A 21,884-nucleotide genomic window follows, 5' to 3' on the forward strand; every position below is an offset into this window, starting at 1 on the left:
TAGAGCACCGTGGTATAAACCGACCACACCAAGCAGAGTGAGGAGGCCCAATCGCTGAAACTCCACTGAACGCTGAAGAAAGGAAACGAATAGTGTGACGTCAAGAAGAGATGGAAGTCGGGGTATGCAAGTAGGCCAGTAAGATTGCCGTTGGGCTTCCCTAGGGAACCCTGTAGTCTTCCCCTTCCAAGCATACGTGGAATACAAGGTGGATATTCTACTCGATGACTTGTCAGTTCCGGCAGATAGGAGAATACTTGATGGGCTAATTGACGCTTACTTCTTGAAGTGTAGCATTGCTAGTCACACATAAAAAGCACCGTCTCTAGGACTTGGCGGTGTGGCACGACTGACAACGACAATGGCCACAGATCTTGCACCGCCAGATTGCCACAAATGGACCCGAGTTGCAGTCAGAGCACCGCCAGGTGAGGATGTTGCCATTTGTAGCCTGGATGATGGCGAAAGAGTGACCAGAGCATTGGTTTGCCATCTTGGAAAGGTTGCGGGACTAAGGAGTTCATCAGCCGATCCCTTGCCCTGCGGAACGGGGGAAATGTTGTCACTCACCGAATCGGATGACGAGGAAAATGCAAGGGCGATCTTTCCCTGGTGTTTGGCTCCCGGACGGAGTATAGGGTTATCTGCGCTGCGGTCCCAATGGGCTGGAACCCGAGAACGTCAAGAGGGCAAGACAAAGAGTGAGAAGACACGCGACAGAGGCCTTGATATAGCAACCAGAAAGGGTAGCTAGTTAAGGGGCCGGGATCAGGTTTGCGAAGCAACTCAAGTGTGCCCTTCTCTTGATTTTCTCTCGGAAGGAGAGAAAGAGGATCTCAGGTGATTGAGGAAACAGCAGCTGGTGGTGACTGAGAGATGGATATGAAGAGGAGGCGACGGAGCATCCTATATAGCAATGATGACTCTCCCATCTAGAAAAGCAAGTCGACGATGACAACCATAGCACAGAGTACACAAGAACCAGGATCAACTAATGCATTATCCCGCGAGAGCAAATAGACGTCTTTCTCCTGACCCTGGGCCTGTTCGGAACGTCCCCAGCTGCACTGAGCCGTATCGGATTTGGCAGCGGTGGAGGAGGCGATGGTGATTGCCGTTGGCGAAGCGCGTAGCGAGTTGCTCCGTATGAGGTGTCAGAGAGCCTCAGCGCTGTCAGCAGTCACAATCACCAAGAGAATGGCCATTGTGGTCTGGTTATCTGCTTTTTTGGGAGATTCTAGGCCTAGTCCCAGGGCCCCGTAGTGTGTTTCCAGATCCATGGGCCGCGAGTCCCGACAGTGGAGTGCATGCGGTGGAGGACGATGGAGGGAGGAGTTTAAAGCCAGGGGCGTCGATTGACTTCATCGACATCGCAGGCAGGCCGATCCGGGAATCTCGTTGGAAGCACGAAGATCGATCAGAGAAGCTGTTTGCTGCACCCGCGGGGGGGGGTAGCTTTTGGCTTCCGCAGGGAAAAGCCGAACAAAAGCGAACCTTTCCTTTTTCTGCCTCCCCCCTGTCAATACTTCGTACTTTGGCCTGCGCTCTCTGCTTCTGGGGGGATTTTGACAGGCTAGGAGATGCAATTCCAAGGCTCCAGGGGCGTCAGCCACCTGCTGCTGAGAGTTGAGCAGGAGGAAGGGGGCCAACCTACTCGTCACAAAAGCTGCTCCTCCACCTTGACGCGTCCAGACCAGGAAGGAAGCCTGCCATCCTCCCAATCGGGGTCGTTCCCCTTGGCGCAGATCCTGGCCGATCGGGCGATCCGCAGACCCAACGACCAGGTACGGTGTTCTCCTACACGCACGGTATGTGACGATGTGGCTCCCCTGAGATGGTTGGAAAAGCAACTGACTGACGATAGCGATCAGCTATCCTCTCCTCCCGATCGTGGCCAAACGAAGGACCCGATCCTACGGTGTACGGACTCAACCTCGGAGGACGAAGAAGCTCGGCGATAACTATCGCGGCCAGGCTACACCCTGTTGTCTAGTGGACAAATGCCATTCATCCCCTGTCACCAATAACACACCTCCCCGGCAGGAATGGTAATTTTAGCTCCTCGTGATGTGGACCGCTGGCACACCCGGCGTCAAAGCAGTGAGCACTAGGCGGCCAAGGTTCCCCCTGAAGGGCGGATAGTGGAATACCACTGGCACGGATCAAAGTGTCCGTTCATCTCAAGCTAGGACCGTCTCATCCACATGGCAGGCGCCATGGGAGTCTGGACACTCTCATACGAAGTATGTAGTATACTCCTTCCTACATACTAACTTACTACTCACAAAAGTACGGGGTACGGAATACAAAGCACCAGGGGAAACAATAGTGCGTCGATCCCAGCGTACTTTGGTCGGAGAGAAATGAATAGGGACCTCAGCAACCTAACTACTAGTGACTTACTAACTCAGCACATCTAACTAGTTACCTAGGTAGTCGGTTCAGTTCAGTTAGCTAGTTACTGAATAAGTAACTAAGCCCTTAGTCATTCACTAACCAGCTAACTATCGAGTATTGATTGACTCGCGAAGTCTCACCATGTCGACCGTCTCACCGCTAGCACATAGGCAGACTGTCACTTTGTTTAGCTCTACTCGCGATCTTCGTCAACTGCCCCGTCGTCTATCGATCCCATTCTGACTCTGTACTCCGTACGGCGTAAGAGTCCTGGCTAAAGCCAATTATAGCCTTCGCGGCAAGGACTAGCAAACTTTTCCTAAACTACTGTGGAGATGGGATTTTTGTTTGGACCTTCAATAATCCCAGACTAACGGACTCCATAGTGATAGGGTGCAGATTGATCATTGCAGCCTACCTTCTTCGTACATTTGCATACTCGTCTCGTTCTCCTTCTTTTTTTGATTTGATAATTCTACAGCTCTCGCCCACTATCGACCCTGCAACTCCACCACACCCCAAAATGCCACCACCATGAGACAAGCAGCTCCTCCATCGCGCGTCGAAGCGAAATGATACCGATTGCTGTAAAACTCAATCGGCCATCCCATCCATTCGGATCAGCGCCACGCCAATGTGTGAGGACATCCATACTCACTGCCTACGCAACTTCGACAAGCGGAGCCGTAACCATTCTCCGTATGGAGTAGGGAGAAAAGAGCCCCCGCCCCCCTTCTCGAGTTCCTCTCGAGTCTCGACCGAGTTTCTTCTCAGTTCCATGTACCTCGCTTCGTATATCACATCGCAGACTGCCGGTGTCACCATACATCAAACCCTATCCGTCTCAACATCCATCATCCATGCTCGGTCTTCATCTTGCACCACTGGCTCTTCGATCGTATCTTCATCGAGATGATCGAGCGAGACCGCGCAAGAGACTGACCGCTCCCAAGCAACGCATATCTATTTTAAAAATCACTCGCCCAATGACGGTGTACATTCTATCAAGCTTGATACAGAAGTAAAATTCAGAAGGAAAAAGTTTCCATTCGTTCTATAGTAGAATTCTACAGGGTTTTTTCTTGGATGTCCGAGATGTTCTCTTGCACCACTTCCACCGCCGAGGCATGGAATGCAGTAAAAAAAATTACAACCCTAGAAAGTGGTGCCTTCGTTCCTCGTCAAGAACCTTGCAGCCCTTCCCCATCCCCTCCGCACCGAGAAGACACTGCCGATAAAAGCGGTGTTAATCAGATTAGAGGATCAGGAAAAGAGCGAACAGGGTTCTGTCATTTGGTTTACCAACGCTCCGTTAAGGACAATCTCTGGAGAGACGGAAGATGCCCTTGCAGAACCCAGAGTGGACTGCATCGTTGGGGGGGTTTAAGAAACGAGAAACGGAGAAAAAAAACTGGAAGTAAACGTGGAACTGGAACTGTTAGGGCAAGCTGCCTCTGCGCAGCTGTTCTCTGTAGCGGAGTCAGGTTGATGGACCTCGCTTCGCTAGAAACAGAAACATGGCACGCTCTCTCAATCAAATTGCAAGATAAGACTCGCAGAATATAATCGACGGTGAAGCATGGTCTCAAGATCGTAAATTGTCATTTCTTCTGGACCTAGATTGGCACTTATCGCATGAAAAGTATACAAGGCACCAGATCTGTACCATAAATAATACTAGAATGTAAGTCATCACAATAGGTATCATCATAACAATCAAAAAAAAAAAAAAAAGGCCATGACCATGTTGCGGTGGTACTCGGCAATACCTTGCATGACAAGGAAATACCAGAAAAGTGGGGATCATCCAATCGTTTATATGAAGGAAATTTCAGGTCATGATGGCTGTCATTGGTTTGGCGAGATGGAGCTGGCTAGATTCCACCCAATAAACCTCTTCACGCTAACATACAGTTTTCATTCAGTCATTCAGGTGGAACAAGGCTGAGACGCTTTTTGAGATGGTCAGTCAGTTGCCTCGACAGTCAACCGAAAAGGGTAAGGGTCTTCCAACCTTTCACCGTAGTGATGACGTCGAATGCTTTCAGCGAGCAAGCTCGAAATGTCGATCACAATTAGTTTTTTGGACCTTCTGATCATTCGCTGAGATATCGGGAACGTATTGGTCACGACGATGTAGTCAATACATTCGCATGTTTCCATTTCATCCAAGGACTCATCGTTAAACAGTCCGTGTGTAGCGATGCAATACACTTTTTTGGCACCACCCCTCTTCACCACGGTCTCTGCCGCGGCGATCCAGGACTTGCTCTTGTCGATCATATCATCGACAAGGAACACTGTCCGGTTTCGGACTTCTCCCACGAACGTAATCGTCTTTTCTTGTTCGATAGGCCGTCCAACCTGGTGAGTTTCATCATCAGATGAATCAGCGGCATCAAAAGACCCGCCAAGGGCGTGCTCGGGCTGGAAGGACGATGTGGTCGAGATGAGAGAATTGATCATCGAGTCCGGGATCATCTCCGTCTCTTGAGTTAATGGCCCCGGCGTCGTGCCCTCCGAAGTAGGCATGGAGGGGATGTTAGCATCTGGGTAATCGTCATCGACAAGATGTCCTTGGACAAGTCGTCCGGTGATCACGTCACGGACGCGCACGTCAGTATACTCGTGCACCGCTTCCAGCTCCGATGGACGGCGAGCCGCAGGCGGAGTCTCAGGCCGTAAATCAGCTTCCGGGGTGTAGACTGGCTCGAAGTTGCTGTTCGAGTCTTGCTCCTCCGGAGCAACCTCGTTCTGGTCCTTGGCAGGCCGGCGACTCGGGTCTTGCTCGATCGAATCGAAGAAAACCATGCTATCAGTCATAGCCATAGGGATAGGGGCCTTTGAGCGTCGTCGGTCCGTGGTAACAATGCCAAAGTTCAACTTCAGGTTGTCCGCAAGCGATGTTACTCGCTTGGTACCGCCGGCGTTCTTGCTGACAACGACAGCATCCCTCCAGCCAGGAACATTCATGCGAATCCAGCGAGCGATGAATGGCTCGGCGAAAAGGTTATCGACCGGCTTACCGAAGAAACCTTGCATCTGAGAGGCCTATGTACAATGATAGATCAGCATCAAGATGGTAATGATGACCTGTCAAAATACGGGAATCACCGACATGCAAATCAAGGGTGATGACATGATCCACCCCAGCGATGCTCAGCAAATTCGCAATCATGCGAGCCGTTATCGCACCACGGTGGCTTTTCTTCTTGGATTGGCGGGAATATGGGAAGTACCTCGTCCGGTGTCAGCATCCAATGTGCGTCTGTTCAAAAACGAGATAGGCACCCTACGGCATAACCGCTGCCCGACGAAAAGAGCAAGTCAGCCAGCCGTACAGAAAGGGGTACTATGCATAATCCAAATTGAACACACCTGTGATAGACTTTGCAGAACCCCCTTTGCAGGCAGAGATCATAATGAGAAGTTCCATGACGCTATCATTGATCTTCGAGCTGCCGCTCTGGACGATATAGACATCCTGATTTCGCACCGAAACACCAATATTGACGCTGGTCTCGCCGTTGGCAAACTTGCCGAGATTTGCCTTAGCTGGCACGGCGCCTAGACGCTCGCAGATGGTCTCTGCAAGGGCAGGATGCGATGTCCCAGAGAAAATCTGCACACCTCGCATTGTGATGGCGGTAGAAGGAGATAAAGTATTATAATGTGATATACGACATCGAGAAGAAAATAATATAAAAGAGAAGGGAAATGGGCAGCTGCTATCCAGCTGCAACCATATGATGTCGTACAGAGAGGGGCAGGTTGTTGAATGAAACGGAAAAAAGGAAGAAAAAAAAAGTCGAAGGGAAAATGGGTGCGTCTCGAGCTTCTCTCGCGTCCCGTAGAAACATCACTTGTGCGAGAAAAAAAGTCCCCACCGATAACGATGATAGATAATCACCAGCTTGATAACCCCGCGGTCTCGATGGGGTGTCTTGCGACTATTCAAGAACAAACACAATGTCGACGAAATTCCCTGAGGTCCAGGGAGGGGGCTCCCTGATCCTTGCCTGGCAGATCAGAGACAAACATGTGCTGGTCGTTGGTGGCGGAGAGGTATAGTCGTACATGATTCCTATTGTTTCATTTAAACCGGGACCACAATACTAAGACATGTGATGTCCCAGGTCGCTGCTGGTCGTATCCTCAATGTTCTCAATGCCGATGCGAAGGTTACTGTCGTCTGTCCTGCTGCCGGGCTGAACGAAGAGGTGGCGTACCGTGTTTCACAGAAACAAGTCATACACGTTGATCGGACTTTCGAGCCTCAAGATCTCGAGGGGGTCGATATGGTCCTCTGTGCAATTGACGACCCTGCTGCATCGACCCGTGTCTGGCAACTCTGCAAGGAAAAGAAAATTCCCGCAAACATTGCCGATGTGCCCCCGGAATGTGATTTCTACTTTGGCAGCATGTATCGTGACGGTCCGCTGCAGGTGATGGTGAGCACAAATGGGAATGGACCGAAGCTGGCCAGTATCGTGCGCAAGAAAATCGCAGAAACTCTGCCGGATAATATGGGAACGGCTATCGAGAACACGGGCAAGCTACGCCGGAAGTTAAGGCATGTAGCCCCGAATATTGAGGAAGGGCCAAAGCGGATGAAATGGTAAGTTGAAGTCACTTGCGGGTTATTGACTCAGGTTGCATCCAGTACATTAGGCTGACAGAGGTTGATACAGGATGTCGGGGATTTGCGAGTCATGGAGTCTGGAAGAACTGGTCAAGATGGATGAGCAGGACATGGACAATGTGCTCACTTATTACGCCTCAGGAAAGGTTCCAACGTATGCTGAGGTTCAAGTTAAGCGTGATGTACAATCATAGGACAAGTTCCAGTATTCATTACCATGCTCTGGCATTTGATACAATAAGTATAAGGGAATATATAGTCACAGAGCATAATCGTAGTGAGGGTACCCGGTACAGTGAAAGCATCTAAATATATAACTTCAACTTAGCCGAGTATCAAAATAGAGTCAGGTCACATAAAATGAATTTCGATAAGAAAATACAATAGTTAATTCCTGCTAACTCTACACCCAATCCTACAAGATAAAGAGAAGACAATACTGCCGCTCTTTTTTTTGGAAAAAGGATAGAAAAAATATATCCAAAGAAACACATTCAAGGGGAATCGCAACGGCCAATCAATCTCCAAGACAAAAATGTAAACAAGCCCGTCACTCAACGGCCACGGCTGTATCTACGTGAGGATGTGCTGGGCTGAGAGAATGAACTCCGAGGGCTGACGGGGCCTTCTGGCAACGGGGTAGACGGCATCCCCAATTTCGCCTCGCCGATGCGGCGGAACAAGGTCTGCAGAGCAGCGCGGATCTCTGGGTTGAGATCACGACCCAGAAGGTCGACACCAAGCGGGTAGAAGGTCTCGATATGTTTCTCAAAGCCTTCGTGAGGGAAAGCGGTGTACCCTTCAAGAACATCCACGACAACAGGCCTCCAGGCCACCATGTTCCGGTGTTGCGTTTCTTCATCCAGAAGGACAAAGCTCCGAATAATATCCACGCAAAGGCTAGACAGAATTTATCAAAAATGTGTACGGAGGCTGCAAGGGCAAGGGGTATCACTTACGGAATCAGCGCAGCCTCCGTCTCCGCACGGCTGCTCTTTCTCTCTTCTCGTCCATCATGGTACATACGGAAAAGAATACGGACGTAAGTGGCGGCGCTCCCACTCTCTTGCTTGAGTAGATTGGGTGGTTGCTTCATAAAGCCCTGCCGCCAAAGCTGCATTCGAAGATCCTTGTCCTCGTTGAATTTCTTTGCAAACTGATAACTCTTTTTCAAGAGACTCATGAGCCTTAGCAGCTCATTACTAGGGATCTCCGCATAAACGTTGTCATTCGAGAAGAGTTCATGAACCGTCTCGATCATCAGTAGTTGCAGAACACAATTGGTAATAATTCGGTTGAAGAACCGGCGCCGAGCCATGGTGACCGCAGCGGGTTGCTGCTGTTGAAGATCCTCTTGGGGTCGATAATCCTCCAATTCCGCAGCGGACTGAGAAGACTCCAAGGGGGCTGCCGGCATGTCACCTTCTTCATGATCTGGCGTGGCAGCAATTTGGGTGCCGTTCGTCTCCAGCGTAGTAGGGGGAGGTTGCAGGCCTTCTCCTGTGACAGTGGTTTCGGCTGTCTCGGCCGAAGAATCATCGTGGGAGGTTGTCTCTCCGTTTACATGCTTGGCTGGGTCGACAGCCTTGGAAGGTATCGATGCGGCAGCTGTGAACAGCTCATACGCAGTGGTCTTGGCAAAGAGTTCCACGAAAGCGCCAACGATCTTAGTCCAATGCTCCTGCTTGAACTTTGTGACGTTTTGGAGAATCAACTGCTGGAGGCAGTTGCTGCCGATTCGAGCGATCGTATCGTTCTCCTGGCAGATACAAAGAGTAAGAAGTTCGAGGAAGCGCCCGAGCATGTACTCTAGAGCATCAAAGTAATGGGTAAAGAGCGTAATCATGTTCCTCAATGCCTGGATCATTGTTGTGGACAGCCATACCGATAGCTCCTCATGGTTTGGCACTTTCGACATCTCCGACTTGGACTGGAGCACGACGAAAATTGGATATAGCAGTTGCCGCCAGAGAACGTCCCAGAATTCCCGGGGAAAGTCTCCGCCATAGCGAATCAATGTATCGAAAAGGTATGTGAGTGCACTGTGGTTAAATTAGTCCGAAGTTTCATTCAAAATCCATTTCAGAAAAACGGGAAAAGGATAATCATACCGCGAGCGAACCTCAAGATCATCCCCGGTCATCAGCACATCCTGGAAGGCAATCAAAACCGGATACCAGAATTGCTCCTCCTGAGATTGTCGACTAAGCTGCTTCGAGAGGTTCGAACCTGTGTCCTCCTGAAAGGTTCCCGGGGGGGCGTTGCGATGGGATAATGGGCATTCAGGGGTTTTCAGCATCTTGTTAACCGTTGACTTTAGTGTCTCGATAGCCTGCAATGATTTCTTCTGGAATCTAAGATTCTTGCAGAACTCGGTTAGGCAGACGATGAGGTCAGGGAAAGCCCCTTCTCTGATGATGACGCCAAAGCGAGTATTGTAAATTTGTGTCACATGTTCCAGAGCCATATTGACAATGCCCTCTGTGAGTTGCTTAGCGTCTGGGAAGGGGGGAAATGGGGACAGGCCAAGAGACTTACCATAGGGTTCTCGGGCAGCGATGGTGAAGACACCGAACATCGTTTTCCAACCGGACCGAATATTCTCACCACGAGCCTGGATCATCTGGATGAGACATCGCAAGATCATATCCTTCACTGTGGCCGTGGTGCTGTTTGCCATGACATGCTCGAACGGCTTCAGGAAATCCTTTTGGAATTTGAAACCGGGAAGCTCTCCAATCTCTAAAAACCGCATCGAAAGCTGGCGAAGCGAGTCCAATGCAAAGAATACGACATTGGTGTTCGAATCACACCCAACTTGGTTGAAATGTTGTCCAAGGACTTCCCAGATCTTCGACCATTCTATCCTCACTCGAGTCATGTTGTAGTAGCTGATTTCCACAAGCTTCTGGAGACTGTATGTTCGGGGAGATTCGCTTTGTCCTGAAGATTGAATTTCTTGCCAGCTAACCTCGCTCAGGGCCCGGACAAAATCGATGATTGCCTCGTGGGAGAGATTCGCAGTATTAGTGAATATGCGATCCACTCCACGAATCATTTCCGCCGATCTACTTTCCATCGCAGCCTCTGTGCGGAAGGCTGCAGGACCACCAATTGACCGTGGCCGAGGGCGTCTTGATGCTTGGATAGACCTACGAGAGGAATCGGAGGTTCCCTGTGGTGAAATTCGAGGTCGTGAAACATCGGGTAATGCGCCCTCATCAACGCCATCGGTCAAGAGCTGAAGCCGGTCAAGTTGGCTGACACATGTGAGGACTTCTCTCCAGGAGGATTTGAGGTGGTTGCCTTCTGTGAGAGCGACATCCAGCAGTGCCTTCAATGCCTCGACGTTTTTGGGCATCATCTCTCTGATGTTCCCAAGGTTTGTAAACTTTGCCAGGGCGGTCACAAAGGCAACCCGAGGAGTCTCAAGGTCAAATGCACAACTAATGCGTATGGCCATTTTGATGCCGTCCATGCAGAGTTTGATGGTCTCAAGGTTTTGTGTGTCCTGCACCGGAGCGGACAAGCCAGAGAGGAAGGACATCCAAGTGACATTGAACATAGAGCCCACATGCCGTGCTGAGGTTGCCGGTATGAAGCGGGACAACGCTTCCTTGACGGCTGTCCTCCTCTGTGCCCGGATCAAGCTTCGGTACAGCTGCTCGGTTTTGTTTGCCATTTCTTCGGAAGCCTGAGCGTACTTTTCGCCTTGCACATCTCTGCCAACTGTTGCGAAAACTTGTCCGGCCCGGGATGCTAGACCGGCAGGCGCAGAGGTCTGAATCCCAAGATTTGCCGCATTTTCGCGCTCGGTATCCAGTACAATTTCATTATTTGCGATCTCATCAAAAATGGAGCCGAGATACTCATCAGGCAGATCCTGATTATCATTGATTCCTCTGTTGTTTTTGATGAAATCTTCCTTCCTCATGCGGCGACCTTTCATTTTAACGCTGTGCTGATCTGTGTTTAACATGATGACAGAGTATGCGAGAACATACGCTGTATCAGCATTGGCAAACGCATTGGGGTTCTGTGTCACGTATCGCTCCGCAAATTTGAGCATGAAACGGTCAATCTTCTGGGCTTCGCCGGGAAGACGGAAATGCTGTAGGAATTGGCGAAGAGCATCAACGAACCGCCGTTTAGAGAAGTCCATCTGGTCAACAAAAGCATGCATGATTGCAATATTCTCAGGTTCGCCTTCACCGAGGTATTCACCAATAGTCGCTTTATCCAGGCGATCGTTTCGGAGCAGGAAGAGAGCGATGTCTTCAGGTGAATTGGATCGAATAAACCCTTCTTGTAGGAAGATTTTGATCCCACGCTTGGCTTTGAAGTTGAACTGTTGAATTGCATTCATAAGTGCGGTTTTTCTCTGTTTGACTCTCTCTATTTGGCTTGGGTCGTCTTCCGCTATCGGGGTAGAAACGCCCGTGCCACTATTTTCTGTACTATCTATCCGAGGAGAGATCGCAGCAGAGGCAGCGGTTGTTTCAAGAGACTCCCGATTATACTCCATGGATTGTTGAACAGAGATGTTCGGAATAGAGATGGACTGATCGACTAAGCGCTGCGAGGCCCAGTTATCCATGGAGTGCAGCAGACCCACCAAACACTCGAGGGCGTGATGTTTCAGCGTGTACTCTGTAGGAACATTTGACACATTCAAAGTAGGGGTAGTGGTAAGGTTGGCAGTACATAGGGATGGAGGTAAAGTGCCACGCTGATGCCATTCTGTTCCACTGGTTGATGCCTTGGTTTGGCTCTCCTGGTATTGCTGCTGCTGGAGGAGAGTCACGTTGACTGGAACACTTGAATAACGTGATAATTGTTCAATGATGTGCTGAAAGATGTTCTCCAGGGCTGTGCGGTCGCAGTCATAGTTGAGGTAAAGCTCCACTAAAGCGCGTGGATCCTCAGACAGTCTTTCAAGGACCTCCATGAAGTATATTTTTTGGAAAGCGGGAGCATTTCGCTTCTCGAGAACTGCTAGATAGATCTCCTTCATGAAAACCTCAAGTTCCTTCTTCATCATGACTCTCATATGCTTCAGCATCAACCAGAAGATCTCACAGCAGACCTCGAAAACCTTCGGCACAGAGCTCGAGCCATTACGGCTGAGACTCAGGCATAGATGAGGCCGCACTGCCTGGAGGAGGGTAATGGCATCTGAATTGCTGGAGCTGTTTCTGATCGTGGCCAAGGGCGAGGTGAGAACGGCAACGTAGTTGTTGATGAGATGATGGACAAGGTGCAAAGATAACAATTTCGACCTCATATTTTGAGATTTTATGTCCTGCTGCTGGTCGTGGCTGAGAATTTTGTGGCTCAGTTTGCACAGGGCCCGGAAGACCAAAAACGCATCCTTAACATAGATCTCATCAACCTCGTCATCCGCTGCAGCATCTGCATCTTCCTTGTCCTCAGCGCCTCCTGTGGTAGATGGCGACGATGACTGGCCGAGTTTAGCACGAGTGACCATGGTCGGCGCATTGTCGTTTAACGCAGCGTCATCTTTGGAAGACTCAAAGCTCTGCAAGGTCAGCTTTTCGGTGGGTTCTGTTGCCACCGGTTGATCAGTTGGCGTGAGAGAAGCCACCTCAGACATCTCGTCCTGGTCAGTCGGTTGTGATGTATCAACTGCATCCAGAGTCGCAGTATCCGAGGCACTACCCTGTAACTTTTCACCATCCCGCAGCCGCATGTCTTTGAGATCAATCCGGGTGCGGACCCGATCGAACACGGTACCGACCATCTGAGTCAGTGATCCTTGCGCAATTTGTTGGTTTTGACTGGACTTGGAATAAATAAAGATGTTGTAAATTTGGCGGACCGCTTTCAAGAGACCCGCACCATGGACAACAATCTTGTCATTGAGAACGGCGGCCAGGAGCGACTTGATGATTTGCTGTTGGATCTCGATCGGAGTCGCCTCATTCTCAAAGCAATCACAGATTGAATCTATGGCGCGCTCAATCAGCGGCGGCTGTTCATGGGCAGCTTCATCCCCCGAGGTTCCCGCTGGCTGATTTGACGGGAAAGCGAAGTAGGAATATGTGATCAGTTTTCCAATACAATCCAAGGCCGTCACTTGCAAAGGAATGCTGAAGGTCTTGGTTGCCAGCTGCAGAGGGCGAAAGATCACTTCCGGGTCAATCCCATGGCGGTCTGGTTGTTTGATATTGGCCAGTGCCTTCTTGACAGCCTCCTCCAACTCCCGGTTTCTGCGAGCTTCTTTTGATGCGCCAATGGTGTCCAACGCCGTGACAATAAAAACAGTCGAGCTCAGGGGAACCGAGCGTGTCGTCGCAAATGTCGCCGTGGTTGAACGGGAATCCGAACGCAGTCTCGCGTCCGGAGCCAGCTCATCCTGCGCAGGTACCGATTCGCCTTGTGTTTCTTTCCCCTCTCCAGCGGTCTCTTCTCCAGCATTGTTCTCCACCACCCCATTTTCAGGGCCAGATTCCAGCTCTGGTGTCTTTGCTGATTCTTCATTCTCGGCCGTACCCTCGTGGGAGCCCGAGACCTGCTCCGTCAATTCTGAGGGTGGCGCATCTGCCGTTGCAGTAGAATCGTCGGCGTTGTCGCTGTTCGGCGAATCACCAATTTGAATCTTCTGCCATCCGGTCTGTCCTGGAAGCTCGGGTTTGTCCGCCTTTAGAGCTTGGGTTGAGTCGGCTTCCGTTCCTGCTTCAGCATTGTTGTTGTTGTCGTCTCCCTGGGACGCCGCTGCAGGCATCTGCTCCGGCTCACTCGGAGCGCCATTCTCGATGTCCGCCATGGATCGAGGCCTCCCGTCAAGGTAAATGAGGGCACGCAAAGAAACGTGTCCTCATCTATTGCAAGAAAAACAGAAAAAAAATGAGGGAAAGTGGTAACGGAATGGCCATGAAAACAACTGCCTGTCCGGGGAACTTCACTATGGCGCGGGAGCTGATGCGTGGCCTCCCGATAGGCTTAGTCATTGGCCGACAATCTACAGGCGACGAGGCATCCCACTTGTGCAGTGGTTAGTCAGCAAACAAACCGATGCTTACATAACAGGCCACGGGAGGAAGCCGGATGGAGAGACCCGATCGCTCACCGGAAAGCTCAACAGAAAAGTTTCCGGAGCAGCAGCCTCACCTCCTCTGATACCAGGACCTCACCACGGCTCATCGTTCGAGTCTCCCTTCTATCTCCTCTCCGTTGTTCTGCGCCGTGGGGCTTTGATCGTTCCGTAATCGCAGCATTGCAGGCAATATGGTTGCCTCCGCCGTCCGAATGCGCGCCCCCAGCGCCATGTTGTCCAGAGGCGCCTCCTGCTTGAGGTCCCAGGCTGGCCTCGCCGCCCGGTATGCTCTCTTAATTGTTTCAACCAGAAAGCAAGTGAGATTATGTGTTTCTGATGGGTGTTTCTAGCCCTCAATTGCCCGCCTTTGCCGCTCTTTCCCGCTACTACGCGTCCAAGTGTATGTCTTCAATGTCCGCATACCATGAGAGAAAATTGTTCAATGCTAATTTAGCTCATTATATAGCTTTCCCTCCCCACCAGATCATCAGTATGCCTGCCCTGTCGCCGACAATGCTTGCTGGAAACATCGGGGCGTGGCAAAAGAAGGCTGGTGATGCCCTCCAGCCCGGTGATGTGCTCGTGGAGATTGAGACCGATAAAGCTCAGATGGACTTTGAGTTCCAAGAAGAAGGTGTCCTGGCCAAGGTGCTGAAGGAGACTGGCGAGAAGGAGGTTCCCGTTGGCACGGTATGTGATTATTATTACGATATATTTCGGCCACACAGGAGGAGAGTCCATTGTTGACTGACGACGTGTTAAATTTTAGCCCATCGCTGTGCTGGTCGAGGAAGGTGCCGACGTTTCCGCCTTCGAGTCCTTCACCGCGGAGGACGCTGGCGGTGACAAGGCCCCTGCGCAAGCCGAGAAGAGCCAGGAGGCCGAGTCCAAGCCTGCCGACAATGCTGCCCCCGAGGCTCCCGCCCCTGAGCCCACCGCCGAGGAGCCCGAGACTTCCGGCGAGCGGCTGCAGCCCAGTCTTGACCGCGAGGCTGCCATCAGCCCTGCCGCCAAGGCTCTGGCTCTGGAGAAGGGTGTCCCGATCAAGGCTCTCAAGGGTACCGGACGTGGTGGTCAGATCACCAAGGAGGATGTTGAGAAATACAAGCCCAGCGCCCCTGCTGCCGCCGCCGGACCGACCTACGAGGATATCCCCCTCAGCTCGATGCGCAAGACCATTGCCAGCCGGCTCCAGCAGTCCGCTCGGGAGAGCCCCCACTTCTTCGTTTCCACCACTCTGTCTGTTAGCAAGCTCCTCAAGCTTCGCCAGGCACTCAATGCCTCCGCCGAGGGCAAGTACAAGATCTCTGTCAATGACTTCCTGATCAAGGCCTGCGCTACTGCTCTGCAGAAGGTTCCTGCTGTCAACTCCAGCTGGCGCGAGGAGAACGGCCAGACGGTGATCCGTCAGCACAACACTGTTGACATCAGCGTTGCCGTTGCCACCCCCTCGGGTCTCATTACCCCCATTGTCAAGAACGTCCAGGGTCTGGGCCTGTCCGGCATCTCCAACCAGGTCAAGGACCTTGGCAAGCGTGCTCGTGACAACAAGCTGAAGCCCGATGAGTACCAGGGCGGTACTTTCACCATCAGCAACATGGGCATGAACCCCGCTGTTGAGCGCTTCACCGCCGTCATCAACCCTCCCCAGGCTGGTATCCTCGCCGTCGGGACCGTCCGCAAGGTTGCCGTCCCTGTCGAGACCGAGGAGGGCACCGCTGTTGAGTGGGATGACCAGATCATCGTCACTGGCAGCTTTGACCACCGGGTTGTTGATGGTGCTGTCGGTGCCGAATGGATCAAGGAGTTGAAGAAGGTTGTTGAGAACCCGCTGGAGCTCCTCCTGTAAACACCCTACATTGTCATGGCTTCCTGGGACATTTGGCGAACTCTCCGGGTGTAACTATTTACCAACGGGAGCCTTCCGTGCCTTCCAATGTCTTAATATGTACTAAAACACTTCTTGCCCCTGGGAACCTCATCCGGCCCGTTCATCATTTAGCAATTTCCTTTCTGAATTAATTTCTTATGTTCTAGAAATCCTATGACAGAGAGATCTCTACAGCGTACAATTAGTGGCAGTCGAGTCCAGGCAACTCAAGTATAACTAACAGTAAACAGACAGTCTATGTAGTCTAATTCTAAAACCATAACTCGAGTCTCGGAGAGCTTGAGCTGCGTCCCTCAATAGTTGGTTAGTTAATGGGTGCTACCCTGGTCCTTGGCGTAACACACGTGCCTTGGACTCCACCCTTGCCCGATCGATGACGTGATGTCGTCATTCCCAGGCCAGGAAGCTGCCCTGAACGTCTGCGACCTGCCCACGCATAAGTACAGCAGCCACTCTCCTCCCGGCCCAGGATTTCTGTCCTTGTATTTTGCTCTTATACTAAATTAATTATCTGCCAGGCAACCACACCGTCTTTCACAACCCTCTCTGATCTAGTCTATCCTCTCCCTCTTGCTTGTAAGTCATGTGATCTACACAGGGCGATGGCGCGATGCAGCCAGGCTCTACCCACTCGGCGTTTTAGTCAAGGCGTTACTATCAGGTATTCGCTTCCGAGATTATATCTAACACGCTCGTACAGGTTTCGCAAGGAAGCATAATCCTACCTAGTATCTCTTTACTCACCATGTCGTACGCTGAAGCTGCGGCCAAAGGCCCCAAACAGTCTCCTGAAGATGTGAGTATTTCCATTTAATGACCAGATCATGATTGCCCAGACGTATGCTGATAGTATAAATCCAGGCGTAAGTTCCACGGTTGTTTTTCTTTTTTTTTTCTTTTTTTTTCTTCTGCAAGGACATGGCTGACATGTTGTTGCCAGTCGTGCCCCTCCACCGGCCAAGGTTCAATCCGAGGAGTCTGGAAGCACTACATCCCTCATCGATGTCGACCAGCCGCATGTCGCGAGCGTGGACTCGAGCTTCCTCGAGCAGGATGTCAAAACCACTACCCAGGCGGAGAGACTGGAGCGTGAGGCCGCGCAAGAGGCGGAGCGACTCGAGGACAAGGCCAAGGACAAGGCACGCAAGGCTCGGGCCAGAGCCAAAGACGACAAGGACAGCTTTTTCCGCAACTCGGACAACCCTGTCGTCATCGGGAATGCAGTGCTCCTCACATTGGCGGGCGCCGGGCTCGGATTCGGCGCTTACCACAAACACACGAAGGGTCAGCTGTCCTGGGAGCTGGTCGGGCTGTGGTCTGGGGTTGTAGGGGCAGTCGGGGTGGCAGACTATTTCGTTAGCAAGTCAGTTGCGCTCTAGTGATTTTGAGTACGGAGTACCCCTTCAAGAACCCCCATGCTAATCGTGCATTCTTCTAGGTGGTTTTTCCAAAACAAGTACCCTCCTAAATAGTGGGCAGATTGTTTGGCTGTTCTGATACGTGGAAGTCAATTATTTTGTATGGGAATTTTTATGCTGTATACTCTTCTCTCAGCTTTTTGGTTTGCATGATGTGTTTCGGCGAAAGGAGTCGCTTTGGAAGGTGGTGTCTCGCAATTATTTATATCTAAGATATGACCAAGCAAGTAATGATCTCACCCAATCCAATGAATCGGATTTCAGTAGCTCGATAGCAGACAAATCCATGACATTCATCAAGATGACTCGTAGGGTAGAAGTGCATGATTTCTTCGATCCAGTAATCTACGTCGTGATATCACCGAGGCGGTGAGCGACGTTAAACCATCGGACATGTGGCCTGGAGTCGAGAGTTATCACAACGCCCACCGAGCTTGATCCCCAGATTCCACAGATAATGCGAGATATATAGAACGAGACCCCGTTCTTGAAATTTCTCAGAATCCAATAATATCCTCGATCATCGCTGGAATATCTTCACAATGGTCTGTCGGTTCTCATCCTGAAGAAGACCGTTGGTAGATCAAAACACTAGCTAACCTCAAGGTTGTGCAGAACTCTCTCTTCAACTCGGCTCTCAAGCAGTCATCTGCAATTCGTCGAGACATCGACACATTTGCACAGTCACCAGCTACAACACCGACGGCCTTACAAGGTAAGAAATCTCCCGTGGGCTTGGTCTATGGCGGGGCTAATGAAAACAGGCCAGATAGCAGCGTCTCTTGCTTCCCTCTCACGAACGATCGACGACTACTCGGCTCTATCGAAAAAAGAACTGATACCCGCCAAACAAGAGAAGGCATTCGAGCGAGTAAAGAACTTCCGGACCGAACTCTCAGACTACCGACAACAGTTTGAACGACTCAAGAAAGAGCGGGAAGAGACGGTGAGTTTTCACTCTACCCTCCTCGTCAACTTTCTTCTTTTTGGCTCATACAAGATAATAGCAATCCGTGACGAATCGCAACGAACTGTTCGGTCGACGCCCTCACCACACAGCCACCCCGGAAAACCCCTACGCACAACCCTCGCAGCCTCCGACCACCTCGGCCTTTGCGCCCTCTGCCGGCTCCCGGATGAGCTTTGGCGCCTCCCCAGCAGACTACACGCGCGAGGAGCACGCGCTCCGCGAACAGTCCTTCTTCGCCTCGACCAACACCCAGCTCGATGAGTTCCTGGACCGCGGCCGCGCGGTCCTCACCGATCTAGGCCATCAGCGCGAAATGCTCAAGGGCACCCAGCGGCGCCTGTACAGCGTCGCGAACACCCTAGGGATCAGCGGGGATACCATCCGCCGTGTTAACCGGCGGGCGAAGCAGGATAAGTGGATATTCTGGGGCGGGGTGTTGGCATTCTTCTTTTTCTGCTGGGCGGTGCTGCACTTCTTGAGATGAACAGGCTACCATCATGGCGGGTCATCAAGATATTTTGTAGACCTGCTTCACTTCTTTATTTCTGTTTTTTTTTTTGGTTCGTTTCTTGAGAGCAGTCAGCGCCGGCGTCACGGATCTATTGGAGCTCTTCTCCTGGCTTGAGTCATTTAGAGCTAGAAAGGTTGAAATCAAATGTATATGCTGGAATCTATTACTCACGAAATCTCCCCAAACTCTACCTCCTTATTATGTGCATACTTGATCCGCTTCCAATCCCGCACGGATATCATTTTCATGTCATCTCTCAGAAAGTCATACTCCACGACAACGGCGCTAAGCATCTACATTTATAACCCGCAGTAGGCGACGTGCTCGTACAGACATTCCCACAGGCCAGTCGGTCCTCTGCACCTGGTGGCTTCGAACTGCAGAACGCAGCGTGGTTTACTTTAAATAGACTGCTACATAGCAAATAGGCTTTTGAACTCGAGAAAAATGCAAGAAAGTGTGCGGTCTTCAAGCTGGAGCTCCGAACAGTCTATCTGTATACTCAAGACCAAGGCCTATATTCAACGACGGAGTGACCGGAGACCTATTCCCCATCAAGATGCTTGTGTATATGCGCCTATCTGGGAACAGACTAGACCCTGCGTAACCCCCTCGCTTTCCCGGGGAAATGCAGGTTCAGGAAGTGGCTTGACGGCAGCCCCCTGCTTTTAACTTCTACACATGGCGAAGGACTGTATATTGCCGCAGGATAAACTATTATGTCCGCAGATCCGACGGCTGAGCAATCTTGGGACGACATTCAGTAATTTATTAAGTCAAGAGACAGCTTATCTGATAGGCTGGTTGTTAGGAACTTGATACTGTAAAGTCTGTAGAGCTGCTCAGAGCATGTTTATACTACTCTATAGTAACTAGGTATTTGGTAGTTTAGGGTATTTTTGTTCATACTAATAGATTTACATGATCTATGTGGTTGACGTGATTTAAAAACATCAAAATAAGACAAAGCATTTGTATCTAGAACTAAGCTCAATCCAAAAGATGATCAACCAGTCAAGCTTTGACGGTGCTATCAACAGAGCTCTGTCCGGGCTCATCCTGCTTATCCAAGTCTTCTTTTTCCTCCACTGCCACCCACTTTCGGAAATAAATCGCCAGAAGACTGCTGAGCGAGATCTGGAGCCCCTGGAAAATCACCATTGGTATCTGGATTTTGGCCTGTTGTAGCGATGATAATCCCACAAACATGAGATTTGATAGAGGAACACCCATCGCCGGAGTCTTTGCGGGGACGCAATATGCCACCGCGATCGTATCTCGTTTGGAAAGCCATGGCATAGAAGTTGCCAGACAAATAGCCAGCCAAATCAGGAAGTAGACGATTGAAATGAACACAATGAACACTATGTTATTTCCTTTGACACTTGAAAAGGCATTTGATCCGAATGCTTGATCAAACGTCTGCCAGATAATTACCAGGAGGGAGAGCGATCCAAGCTTGCTCAGCATCCACTGGATTGAGCGCTTCCTTATTCTTTTTGGGAAGCAATATTGGAGACACTGGCCGACAACCTGCAAATTACGGTAGTTAGTGGCCTGGTAGCGTCAAGCATAGCATGTCCATGTTCAGGATTAGAAGGGAAGTCGTACCATAGGCATAAAGACCGAGATACCAAGCTGCTTGAAGACGCGTCGGTAGATCTCGCCGTAGTTGCCCGAACTCTCTGGAAGGAAGTCCGTGTACCAGGCGTGAGGTGCGATGTACATCTGTACCAGTAGTGGCGTGATGAAGGGTCCCAGGAAGTTTCCAAGTGCGGACTGGACCACTGTCAGAGCGTCATTTCCATGTGCCTTTCGAGTCATGACAATGTTGGATGAGATGGCAGTCGGGACACATCCAGTGAATATCAAACCAACCAGCAAACCGCCATCCATAAAGTGTGGATTGGTGGCACATGCAGAGACTATGCCAAATATCACAGCTGATGTCATAAGGAAACATTGTATCTGTATAAATAGATGCACCTGCCAGCGTGAAATGCCCTTAATTAGGGCCTGTGTTGGAAGTGTACAACCCGTCGCGAAAAATATGATTGCGACACAAAGGTAGGTGACAACAACCTGTTTGATATGCAGCTGAGATGATGGGACCTGAACTTGAGAAGCAATAAGGATGACAACTCCAAGGCCCAGAAGAAACCACTGATCCAGAGCAAGTCTTCCGAGTTTTCCAAAGAACTTGCGACATCTAGATTGTCGGGATCCGGGAGTTAAGTCTTCTTCCAACGATGCCATTGATATCTGCAGAGATCCCGTTCTTATGACTCGAAGATAAGGGAGGCTTGTGGGCAAAACATAGATGGGTTATTGACACCGGTTCAGATATAAACCCATTCAGTGACGGTTGCAAGGTTCCTAGCAGGAGATAATTATCAGCTGCAAATCCTAGCTAGCATTACCACTCCCTCTGAGAATGCTTGCATGCAATGAGTCAGTGCCACTAGTAAAACAGGGGGGTAATTCTGTTCTGCCGCCCGACAAGACTGTGGATGAGGCCGGAGTCGCCACACGGGAATTCTGAGCATTATATGAAGCCGTTTTGTGAGGACCTGCGGTCTCTAGACCTGGTATGATGACGACCATCAGATCGGCAGATCGCTCGTCTGATAGTCAGCTCTACCAACATCTTAGATCAGGAAGCTTGGTCAGCCCAGAGAATTGCACTCACAAGAACCATCTCACGGACAAAGAGCAATCGAGGACGTCTCCCGGCCGTGTGCCGACGGCTCATCGTTCTAGCAGACCCACTGGAACTACTATCTGCCGATCCCAGGTAGTCGAGATGATAGCTTCTGATAAGAAAAGACGTCAAGGAGGAAGTTGACGGATTCTATGCCAAGACAAGATGAACATGGTGCTGCAGCATCACAAAGTAAAAGCCAGCAATCTCAGAGGGTAGATGGTTGTGTTCATTGCCTCTGTACGTACCTCAAGGAAATAAACTGGAAGGGAGAAAGACAAGGGTGCTTCAGAGATC

General features: G+C 50.6%; 9 protein-coding genes across 9 annotated transcripts; 6 read left to right on the forward strand and 3 right to left on the reverse strand.

Annotated features, from left to right (window-relative positions):
• Positions 1–361: 361 nt before the first annotated feature.
• Positions 362–754, forward strand: ASPZODRAFT_141822 (hypothetical protein; the record flags this gene model as incomplete). The annotated part of the gene is made up of 1 exon (XM_022724790.1): positions 362–754. The coding sequence occupies one exon, from the start codon at positions 362–364 to the stop codon at positions 752–754; it is 393 nt and encodes a 130-aa protein (XP_022581566.1).
• Positions 755–3,266: 2,512 nt separating this feature from the next.
• On the forward strand, positions 3,267–4,140 carry ASPZODRAFT_1884616 (hypothetical protein). The gene has a single exon (XM_022727299.1). It carries the CDS (start codon positions 3,484–3,486, stop codon positions 3,961–3,963), a length of 480 nt encoding a protein of 159 aa, XP_022581567.1. The 5' UTR covers positions 3,267–3,483; the 3' UTR covers positions 3,964–4,140.
• A 101-nt stretch (positions 4,141–4,241) lies between these two features.
• Positions 4,242–5,885, reverse strand: ASPZODRAFT_131989 (hypothetical protein; the record flags this gene model as incomplete). The annotated part of the gene is made up of 4 exons (XM_022722896.1): positions 5,776–5,885; positions 5,694–5,703; positions 5,516–5,636; positions 4,242–5,448 (listed from the first exon to the last, which is right to left on the reverse strand). Coding segments are annotated over exons 1-4 (1,271 nt in total), but the record flags the coding sequence as incomplete, so codon positions are not given.
• A 180-nt stretch (positions 5,886–6,065) lies between these two features.
• On the forward strand, positions 6,066–7,391 carry ASPZODRAFT_131991 (hypothetical protein). The gene is made up of 3 exons (XM_022722897.1): positions 6,066–6,462; positions 6,534–7,015; positions 7,089–7,391. Exons 1-3 carry the CDS (start codon positions 6,367–6,369, stop codon positions 7,231–7,233), a joined length of 723 nt encoding a protein of 240 aa, XP_022581569.1. The 5' UTR covers positions 6,066–6,366; the 3' UTR covers positions 7,234–7,391.
• Positions 7,392–7,593: 202 nt separating this feature from the next.
• On the reverse strand, positions 7,594–13,826 carry ASPZODRAFT_141825 (hypothetical protein; the record flags this gene model as incomplete). The annotated part of the gene is made up of 3 exons (XM_022724791.1): positions 7,594–7,939; positions 7,999–9,081; positions 9,151–13,826. The coding sequence occupies 3 exons, from the start codon at positions 13,824–13,826 to the stop codon at positions 7,594–7,596; spliced, it is 6,105 nt and encodes a 2,034-aa protein (XP_022581570.1).
• A 333-nt stretch (positions 13,827–14,159) lies between these two features.
• ASPZODRAFT_131992 (hypothetical protein) lies at positions 14,160–16,027 on the forward strand. The gene is made up of 4 exons (XM_022722898.1): positions 14,160–14,379; positions 14,447–14,496; positions 14,563–14,786; positions 14,866–16,027. Exons 1-4 carry the CDS (start codon positions 14,309–14,311, stop codon positions 15,943–15,945), a joined length of 1,425 nt encoding a protein of 474 aa, XP_022581571.1. The 5' UTR covers positions 14,160–14,308; the 3' UTR covers positions 15,946–16,027.
• A 450-nt stretch (positions 16,028–16,477) lies between these two features.
• Positions 16,478–17,545, forward strand: ASPZODRAFT_131993 (hypothetical protein). The gene is made up of 4 exons (XM_022722899.1): positions 16,478–16,563; positions 16,688–16,785; positions 16,928–17,350; positions 17,426–17,545. Exons 2-4 carry the CDS (start codon positions 16,733–16,735, stop codon positions 17,457–17,459), a joined length of 510 nt encoding a protein of 169 aa, XP_022581572.1. The 5' UTR covers positions 16,478–16,563; positions 16,688–16,732; the 3' UTR covers positions 17,460–17,545.
• A 288-nt stretch (positions 17,546–17,833) lies between these two features.
• ASPZODRAFT_95726 (hypothetical protein) lies at positions 17,834–19,196 on the forward strand. Its single transcript, XM_022730512.1, has 4 exons — positions 17,834–17,950; positions 18,021–18,120; positions 18,170–18,351; positions 18,413–19,196. The coding sequence occupies exons 1-4, from the start codon at positions 17,948–17,950 to the stop codon at positions 18,857–18,859; spliced, it is 732 nt and encodes a 243-aa protein (XP_022581573.1). The 5' UTR covers positions 17,834–17,947; the 3' UTR covers positions 18,860–19,196.
• A 585-nt stretch (positions 19,197–19,781) lies between these two features.
• ASPZODRAFT_131996 (hypothetical protein) lies at positions 19,782–21,549 on the reverse strand. Its single transcript, XM_022722900.1, has 2 exons — positions 20,498–21,549; positions 19,782–20,419 (listed from the first exon to the last, which is right to left on the reverse strand). The coding sequence occupies exons 1-2, from the start codon at positions 21,140–21,142 to the stop codon at positions 19,901–19,903; spliced, it is 1,164 nt and encodes a 387-aa protein (XP_022581574.1). The 5' UTR covers positions 21,143–21,549; the 3' UTR covers positions 19,782–19,900.
• Between the last annotated feature and the right edge of the window lie 335 nt (positions 21,550–21,884).

The sequence above is a fragment of the Penicilliopsis zonata genome (genome assembly GCF_001890105.1).
Source record: "Penicilliopsis zonata CBS 506.65 unplaced genomic scaffold ASPZOscaffold_6, whole genome shotgun sequence".
Lineage (NCBI taxonomy): Eukaryota > Fungi > Ascomycota > Eurotiomycetes > Eurotiales > Aspergillaceae > Penicilliopsis > Penicilliopsis zonata.

Excerpts from the sequence above, each read along its gene's own strand:
- ASPZODRAFT_1884616 (XM_022727299.1), top strand. The coding sequence starts at position 3,484 with ATGTCCGAGATGTTCTCTTGCACCACTTCCACCGCCGAGGCATGGAAT.
- ASPZODRAFT_131991 (XM_022722897.1), top strand. The coding sequence starts at position 6,367 with ATGTCGACGAAATTCCCTGAGGTCCAGGGAGGGGGCTCCCTGATCCTT. Across the intron at positions 6,463-6,533 it reads TGGTCGTTGGTGGCGGAGAG|GTCGCTGCTGGTCGTATCCT; the intron begins GTATAGTCGTAC and ends GTGATGTCCCAG. Across the intron at positions 7,016-7,088 it reads GGGCCAAAGCGGATGAAATG|GATGTCGGGGATTTGCGAGT; the intron begins GTAAGTTGAAGT and ends AGGTTGATACAG.
- ASPZODRAFT_131992 (XM_022722898.1), top strand. The coding sequence starts at position 14,309 with ATGCGCGCCCCCAGCGCCATGTTGTCCAGAGGCGCCTCCTGCTTGAGG. Across the intron at positions 14,497-14,562 it reads CCGCTACTACGCGTCCAAGT|CTTTCCCTCCCCACCAGATC; the intron begins GTATGTCTTCAA and ends CTCATTATATAG. Across the intron at positions 14,787-14,865 it reads AGGAGGTTCCCGTTGGCACG|CCCATCGCTGTGCTGGTCGA; the intron begins GTATGTGATTAT and ends GTTAAATTTTAG.
- ASPZODRAFT_131993 (XM_022722899.1), top strand. The coding sequence starts at position 16,733 with ATGTCGTACGCTGAAGCTGCGGCCAAAGGCCCCAAACAGTCTCCTGAA. Across the intron at positions 16,786-16,927 it reads AAACAGTCTCCTGAAGATGT|TCGTGCCCCTCCACCGGCCA; the intron begins GAGTATTTCCAT and ends TGTTGTTGCCAG. Across the intron at positions 17,351-17,425 it reads GCAGACTATTTCGTTAGCAA|GTGGTTTTTCCAAAACAAGT; the intron begins GTCAGTTGCGCT and ends GCATTCTTCTAG.
- ASPZODRAFT_95726 (XM_022730512.1), top strand. Across the intron at positions 18,121-18,169 it reads AACACCGACGGCCTTACAAG|GCCAGATAGCAGCGTCTCTT; the intron begins GTAAGAAATCTC and ends TAATGAAAACAG. Across the intron at positions 18,352-18,412 it reads AGAAAGAGCGGGAAGAGACG|CAATCCGTGACGAATCGCAA; the intron begins GTGAGTTTTCAC and ends ACAAGATAATAG.
- ASPZODRAFT_131996 (XM_022722900.1), bottom strand. The coding sequence starts at position 21,142 with ATGGCATCGTTGGAAGAAGACTTAACTCCCGGATCCCGACAATCTAGA. Across the intron at positions 20,420-20,497 it reads TCTCGGTCTTTATGCCTATG|GTTGTCGGCCAGTGTCTCCA; the intron begins GTACGACTTCCC and ends CGTAATTTGCAG.